The sequence below is a fragment of the Adiantum capillus-veneris genome, chromosome 3 (genome assembly GCF_014529385.1).
Source record: "Adiantum capillus-veneris isolate H3 chromosome 3, ASM1452938v2, whole genome shotgun sequence".
Taxonomy (NCBI): Eukaryota; Viridiplantae; Streptophyta; class Polypodiopsida; order Polypodiales; family Pteridaceae; genus Adiantum; species Adiantum capillus-veneris.
The window spans coordinates 92,161,648-92,169,826 of record NC_140933.1 but is presented as its reverse complement, the minus strand read 5'-3'; the positions used below and the strand labels follow the sequence as shown (position 1 = coordinate 92,169,826).

The 8,179-nt window shown below is 41.4% G+C and overlaps 1 protein-coding gene across 2 annotated transcripts; it reads right to left on the bottom strand.

Moving 5' to 3' along the window:
• Positions 1-1,189: 1,189 nt before the first annotated feature.
• LOC147461304 (uncharacterized) lies at positions 1,190-5,562 on the bottom strand. 2 transcript variants are annotated; one of them, XR_015187583.1, is made up of 8 exons: positions 5,127-5,562; positions 3,438-3,862; positions 3,244-3,350; positions 3,045-3,153; positions 2,543-2,704; positions 1,916-2,089; positions 1,725-1,804; positions 1,190-1,457 (listed from the first exon to the last, which is right to left on the bottom strand). XR_015187583.1 is itself a non-coding variant. In XM_086508883.1 (7 exons), the coding sequence occupies exons 1-7, from the start codon at positions 5,341-5,343 to the stop codon at positions 1,775-1,777; spliced, it is 1,224 nt and encodes a 407-aa protein (XP_086365009.1). In that variant the 5' UTR covers positions 5,344-5,562; the 3' UTR covers positions 1,190-1,774. The 2 variants fall into 2 exon arrangements, 1 of the variants encoding a protein (XP_086365009.1); XM_086508883.1 differs by having other exon boundaries at positions 1,190-1,804.
• Positions 5,563-8,179: the final 2,617 nt, after the last annotated feature.

The following is an 8,179-nucleotide window of genomic DNA, read 5'->3' as shown; positions in this document are numbered from 1 at the left end:
GTATCATCTTGTATGGACAAATGGGTTTTCATTATGTATTACATGCCCAAGTTAAAGATTGAAAGGTGGGCATGGGAACCCCCTTTACACTTAGTGCAAGCTTTAAAGTGATACATAATATATATGTGTTTGGCTACTTTGAAAGCCACCTTAAGATAAGAGTTCCCAAATATTGGATGTTGAACCTTTTGGATATATAATTGCATTGTACATTTTTGTACATTACATATTGGAAAGTGTGAATCTCTTAGTCTCTCTATACTTTGAGAGCTTTCTCTCTTTTCCACAAGCCCAAACATATCCAATTTATACTGACCAAAAGTAATATTCATATTTGTGCAAGGTAGAAAGTGAATTATTTTAAAATTTTGAAATTGTGCACATTGCAAATTCACTTTTTTATTCTTGGGATATTAGCTATGGAATAAACATAAATTGAAATATTTTTTTGTATATTTTCAAAAAAGATCTAAATGACAATGAAGGAGACATAATCTTTCCTTTTGTGGTTGTCGAAAAAGAACTCTAGATTTACTTGAATTTTAGCAAGAACCGTTTTAAAATGGGATTTTATCTCCAAGATTTTTGCTAGCTTAAAAGCCCCAAAAAATTAAGTATTATTTTGATTTTGATCTGAATAATCATACACGATCATAAAATTACATAAAAAGTCACTTTTTAAAATAGGAGCTTCAAAAAGCCCACAATTTGCTTCTTCAACCTTTTTCAAAATGATGATTTTTCATCAGTAACTAAAAATCGACATACAACCTAGAACTTGAAGCTTAGCTCTTTCTTTCTATATATTTTCCTTTACCATTTGTGCTTTACAAACATGCAAACGCATTTATTTAAAAAATTATGAGCATTTTGTAAGATTTATGATAAAAACAACTTCAACTTTTGCTAAAATTTTCACCTGGAGACATAATCCGGAATCTCTTTACAAGGCATGTGTTTTAGGTAACAAAGAATTTGCATGTTTCTCATAACCTAATTACCATGATAACAAGCCCCACAAGTATTGCTTCTAGCCTGGTAACTAAATGGGAACATTTGGTAGGTAGAAACATTGTCTATAGCCAAAATCTCAAAGCCCTCCCCCGCCCCCCCGCCCCCCCCCTCTCTCTCTCTCTCTCTCTCTCTCTCTCTCTCCTGTCATTTCATTCACAAATGGTGTAGAACAAGGTCGATATAAAATGTGCCTCGTCATTTGATTGGGTAGCCCCCCAAATCTATGTAAGCTGTGCTCAACCTGGATTTTGGTTTTGAAATGGAAAGCCCTGTGTGCAGAAAAATGTTTTGTTTTGATACACGTCAAGGACTGCACATGCAATCCAATGTACCCGGCTACGCTTTGCCACACCTTGCCACGAACGCATGAATACATAGTTGGTGCTCAAATATTTGCAGAGCAAGGATTTGAAGAACGGTATGCTCGTAATGCGGTACAATACCTGACAATCCAGACAAAACCTAAAAAAATTACCGGTCCCCACTTTTTGTAAAGTATACCACCCAAAAGTGAAAAAAATGGTACCACCAGTACATGCTTTCATCCGTAGAGGACTACTCATAATTGGTCACTGAAACATTAATGCCATGCATGGCAGCCCTCTGATTTCAACTTACCAACGGCTTAGAACAAAAAGACTCGAGATTGTGCCGGCCACAACGAAATTTGATTGAAGGCAAAGAAGCAAACCGTGTAGATACTCTCATACCTCAAATCTCCCCGCATTTCTGAGTTCGGCATGAGAAGTTTCCCCAATTTTCACACCTTCACTCCAAGCTTCTTTGCTACCTGCAATGTGAAGTACCAACATTTTAAAATAGTAACTCAGGCATAACAAAACCTTAACCTTTGCCAATATTCTCATGCATTTTTCTGTCAATCAGTCATTATCCACATTACCTCTGCAAAGCTAGCAACTTCCACCCCCCACAATAGTGAGTCACAGCCTGCTGCTGACGCCCCCACTAAATCATTGGTCTTGTCATCGCCTACATGCAGGACTTGCTCTGGCCTCACACCAAGCTCTTTACAGGCAGTAAGAAAAATTTCAGGGTTGGGCTTTTCTAGTCCCACCTGTAACCATAAGATTGACTATTAAAAATAAAGCAAAGAATAAACAGGTGGAGGCAGGCATCAGCAAAAGCAAGATGCATATCACTAGCGCGCGCACACACACATGCACACTTTCATGCACCCATGCAAGTATCAAGGAGAAATTACATGCAAACCCCAGCTTGTGTGTATGTAGGGAGCGAGCATCAACAAAAAGAACACTCACATACACCAGAAACACAATCCAACCACACATCAGCCATACAAACATGCCTTAATGTTCTACCTATGCATGCGCATATGCGAATAAACATGCACACACGGATGCACAAAGATGCATGCATGCACACAAGAAAGACGAATTCACTATACTTAACAATAATAGGCATGCTCTCTTTCTATGCGTTATACAGCATGCACCCATACAGAGATGCCTTTTAATACGTATGGCATGCACATAGAGACACCTTTTACCTCAGCAGAAACTATTATGGTGTCGAACCAATCATAGCAATGCAACGCTTTCATTAGGGGCCTTAACCTGGTATCAAAGTTTGACACAACAGCTAGCTTGATCCCTGCTGTTCTTATAGCTTTAAGAGCCGTCCCAGCCTCAGGGTCTCCTATGTGCCAAGCCTACAAAAGATGCCATCAAGAACATGAAAGGGCAGGAAGGCACGATCGAGAGATCATAGCAGATGCAAAAAATTGACAATACTCCACCACTGTTCAAGAAAATCATTTTCGTAACCATACCTGATACATTTTTAAAGAGGAAAGAATTTGCAGCTATTTTTACTTTTTTTAAAACCATTTTTTTAAATTTTAGGGACAAATCTCTTTATCCTCTTGCTCCTCATAACCATGATTACTGAATGTTCAAGTAGGCTGCTGAACACTATACACAACAAGAGCTGGAAAGAAAAAAAAAAACAACTTTGTGAAAGATTTCTCTGCATCAAATCACTTTGAATACCTTTTCTGTGGTATAATACTGGTAGAGATCTTCAAGTAGAGCAGGATCCTTGCAGCCAGTTGCCTCTTGTACAATAAGTTGCCAGTAAAAGCGACCATCCTCTTCGTATCTGCAGAACAAAATGTCGCATTCAAGTTGAGGACATACTACCATGGTTAGAGAATGAAAGTGATTACGACCAGTGCAACAGAGCCCCCACCTCATTCTATATCGGCACCAAGGTTGCCCATAAGCAGCTTTATACTTAGCTGCAATTTCCTCCTCGGAAAACTTAACACCGTACTTCAGGCCAATTTCATGATAGATCTGAGGGGGAATCAGATCATTTTCTGCTTCAAAAACTTCAAATACTGCAGCCATACGATAGCATCAAAGATGGGAGAATGCATATACCTGTTGAGTGGATTGTGATGCTTCAATAAGAGTACCCGCCGCATCAACAAAGAGGGCACGGTATGCATGGGGACACTTTAGGGAGCGCTTTAAACATGGCAAGCCACCTGCATCAAGCTGATGCATGAGGTGTTGGTCCCCGCGAGGTTCTAGAAGACCCATTTGTGCAAGAGGGCATGTTTCCCCCCTCTCTGGAGGGCAGAATGTCCTATCGCACTCAAAAAACGTATCAGAATGTGAAATGTTGCGTTGCTCAACAACACCAGGGCAGGTAGCACAAATAGTGTGAGACTCATCCTCTGCTCCACTAGTGCATGGATCTGATAGCGTCTTCAAGGAATCAACGTTAGTGGTCGATGACCTGGCCGCCTCCAAAGGGTCCTTGGCATGTGGGGAACCTTGATGGCATGTGATTGCATCACAGTCTGCACAAAGTGTCATGGCAAATGTGCTCTCTCTCTCTCTCTCTCTCTCTCTCTCTCTCTCTCTCTCTCTCTCTCTCTCTCTCTCTCTCTCTCTCTCTCTCTCTCTCTCATAATAGGTCTTGAGTTCAACTCTCGTCGGATAGATCTTTGAGGTCTCTTGGGATAGTTTCCTATGACGTTAAAATCCTCTTCTTCTTTCTTCTTCTTCTCTCTCTCTGTGAAGACTCATCCATTAGATCTTTGAGGTCTCATGGGATTGTTCCTACCACAATAAAATCTCTCTCTCTCTCTCTCTCTCTCTCTCTCTCTCTCCCCCCCCCCCACCCCCCCCCCCCCCCAAAATAAAAAATAAAAAATTGTGGATGGCATTTGAGCTTACATCATCACAAATGTAGAACAAGAAACAAGAACTTACCAAAGTATATGAAGCCAGGAAACAAGTCAAATGGGCTCTCTACCGGCGAGATAGAGTGAGTGATTGAAAAATTCCTATCAACCAATATAGAACATAAAGAACAGCTAGGTGCACCACTTTGTAATATGTAGCTCATCCTCGTGAAAAGCACTTTCCATTTTGAAAAAAACTTTTATATGCCACTCATGGCATCCCAAAGTGGAATATACAAATAATCATGTATCTAAATTGACCTATAGGCCAGCCTCAAGAGGGCGTTATTATAACTAACTAACTAACCAAGTGTGGTAGATTGGTTATGCCATTTCCCTCTTGAATAACAGGTCTTGAGTTCAACTCTCCTCATCGGCTAGACCTTTAAGGTCTCTCGGGATAGTTTCCTACGACGTTAAAAACTCTTTTTCTTCTTTTCTCTCTCTCTCTCTCTCTCTCTCTCTCTCTCTCTCTCTCTCTCTCTCTCTCTATATATATATATATATATATATATATATATATATATATATATATATACATATATACATACACACACACACACACACACACACACACACGACATTAAAAACTCCTTCTTCTTCTTCTTCTTCTCTCTCTCTCTCTCTCTCTCTCTCTCTCTCTCTCTCTCTCTCTCTCATATGTAGCTTGGTTATCCAATTGCCTGTCGAGTACAACAGGTCTTGAGTTGAAGACTCATCGCATAGATCTATGTGGTCTCTAGGGATGCTCCTATGTCGTTAAAACTTCTCTTCTTCTTCTCTCTCTCTCTCTCTCTCTCTCTCTCTCTCTCTCTCTCTCACACACACACACACACACGTGCGCAAGCATGGCATGATCTACTGAAGGGCTACAAACCTGGTAATGATGTAGAAAATTGCCGCAGGATCCCATTCTTGAGGTCTTTAATGAAGCTATTCTCCCTGCTTCTGAGTATGAAATTAACGTTCCCCTGTGTACAACGATGAGCTGCAACTGCTTGTAAAGCTCGCTTGCACGAAAAGGGCAGCATCGTATAAGCTCTACTCAGCTCAAAGGAACCCAAAACCGTATGAACTTCTGAAATCGCCCTCATTCAAGCAACCTCATTATATTATATAATAGTGATGCATGCAAAACTCTGTGTGTGCCTACTATGTGCGCAAGCTTCTTTTGTTTAGTGGCGGGGAGATCCTGCGCACGAGAGATGTGTTGCACCTAAAAGATTTGCGCGCACGCGACGCGGGGGTCTCTCTCTCTCTCTCTCTCTCTCTCTCTGCCTGCAAAACCGGCAGTGTATTTGAAACCAGCGGCGAACAGAGAAAGAAAGCGAGTTCTGAACTCGGGACGTGAGTCTTTCACTGCACCCTAGGTACATTGGTACCTAGGCTATGGTCACGCGAGGCTTAGTTATTTGGTCACACGGCAAAAGGAGCATTAAATGAATAATAACCATGGATCACCATTGACTGAAGTCATCGACCATATTAAAGGAATTCGTTGTTGTCAATAACTTTAGAACTCACAACGGAATAGTTGAGCATATACAATAAACTGTTGACTACTAGGAATGGTTTGCACATTGTGACAGGCACATTAGGGAGGGAAAAAACACATCTAATATGATATTTGATGTATGAATACGTCGGATGAAACATGAGTGTAATACTTACTACATCCACCGGAGCGACAGTAACAAGACTTAGCAGCATCGCATCCACAGTCCATTACCAACCAGGAATCAACATTATCACCTCTCTATTCACGAGCCTGATGAGAGATATTTAGACATAAAAGAGGCATACGTTATAATCATAGACGAGCTATCTATACTGTCATCTTGAGAGAGAGAACGGAGGAATCTAGGATTACATACAAAATTGGTTACATGCTTTGTGGAAGGGAGTACTTGTGTTGAAGCTAAGTAATTGCATCCAAGAGTGTTCCTCAAGCTAGTTAGTGCCACGAAGGTGCGACAACAAGCTTCATGTCTTGCAGTCTTGCTTCGTGAATTTCTTTGCAAAAGAAGTAGTGTGCAAATGCATGGTATACCGTGTGGTCGATCCCTAGTACTAAACGTTCCTCAAAGATTTGAGTTTTGTGCACATGCATCCCCGATGCTGAGCGTCCTTCTGGAAAAGTATCTTTAAAGCATTGCAGAGTTTGACAGGAACTTTTGTATACCTAAATAGGTGCTATCCCTTATTAATCAAAGGTCTTGCCACCTCCTTGAAGGCCAACGGCTATGTTGAACATTGAGTGTGGAGAGGGGTTGTACCTCGATTATTACTTGGGCCGTCTTGCATTGAGCTCGGGACCGGGGTGTGTGGGCCTCCTGAGCGCTTTATCACCACATTTAGATCTGAACGGATGAATGTGCAGAGGCTAAGAGACTGGCAACTCCGAGTCAAAAGAGCATTGGTGGCTTGTGTGTGTGGGTGTGTGTAAAGAGCGCTAGAAGCCGCATATATATTTTTTGTACATATTCCTACAGAGGTTGTCATATTGCCTCATTACTAACACACACAAAAAAAGTTGGTAATGGGATTGGGTCTGGGGAACACCAAAAGTATTGTCATAATAACTAATATCTAATTCTCCTCAATGATTTTCTCATGTTAAATTGATCATTTAATATGGGGAAGTACCAGGGGAGAAAAAGCTAGAATATTGGTTAAGCTGGCAGATCGGCCACAGTAGGGATCCAAAGGACAGTAAATAGAGATCCAAAGGGGGGGCCATCTGCAAAAGAGCAATGTGCAACAATGGGCTTCAAAGACCCTAAGGTTCAGCCCATTAAGACTTCCAAAGTGCTAAGGTTCCAAAATTCAATGTAAAGTCCAATGGTCAAACCTTAGGGATATTAGATGCTTTGTAAGTGTACACAAAGTCTTCCTAGATCCCTGCATAGGAGGGGGCGAGCCCTTTTAGTAGGGGATGAGAGAGAAACACACACACGCACACACTCTTGCAAGCCCTTTACACAAAGGGAATAGGGGACACATGTCAGCTCCCTAGCCCAGTTGCCCCCAAGATGCTTTCAAATCCTATTGGATGGCCATAGAGGTGGACCAATGAGAATTAAGCTAGAGTACATTTAGTTTAATTCATTTTAAAACACTTGATAAAAGAACCAATAGGAATTAAGCTCTCTAAAAGACTATTGGACAGTCTCCCAAGGGGTCCAATGAGCATCCACGGCAGCCCAATGGCTTGCCTGATTCTTATTGGCCAGAAGACTAAGGGTCCATATGAGAGTTTGATTGCATTCATTAATTACCTAAAGCTCTCACAAAAGGGGAAAGGGGGACACATGTCAAAAGGCTATCACTTATGCTTCTCAATTATCATTGGCTAAGCTTTGCAGGGTCCAATGGGGTGCGAGCATGAGTAAAATCCAAGAGGGGTCGACCAAGAGAGAGAGAGGGGGCTAATTTTGGCAAGACATTATCACACACACACTCACACAATCTCATATGTGAAGCAAGAATACTCTCTCTCCTTCTCAAGCTTTAATGGAAAGCTCATCACCTACTCCAAGCTTGTGAGAAGGGAGACCTACACCAACAACTCTTGGCTTTGTGATGCAAATCCAACCAAGAGCCAAGATTCAATGCATGCTCATTTCCTCTACCATGCTAAGCTTTTATGAATGATTATGTGAGGAGATATACTTCTTTCTCGTAAGAATATTCCTTCTTCCTCTCAATCTACTCTCATACCCCGCTAGCTCTCACCATCTTTGCAGGTGTGCGAGGTCTTGGGTCTGAGACCGTGAGGGAATGGATGTTGTGTTTTATAAGTGTGTGCATGGTGATTAAAGCTTCCATCTTCATTGCACCAGCAAGTTATTGAAGGAACACAAAGTATTGTATTGTAAAATGTCTCCTTCGATGGGGGAAACCTATAATACAAAGCCTTTAGGAGGGGGA

Bases quoted from the DNA above. Each gene is read 5' to 3' on its own strand.
- LOC147461304 (XM_086508883.1), bottom strand. From the start codon at position 5,343: ATGAGGGCGATTTCAGAAGTTCATACGGTTTTGGGTTCCTTTGAGCTG. The intron at 3,863-5,126 runs GTTTGTAGCCCT...CACTTTGTGCAG, and splicing joins ATTTTCTACATCATTACCAG to ACTGTGATGCAATCACATGC. The intron at 2,705-3,044 runs GTATTCAAAGTG...CATCTTTTGTAG, and splicing joins AGTATTATACCACAGAAAAG to GCTTGGCACATAGGAGACCC.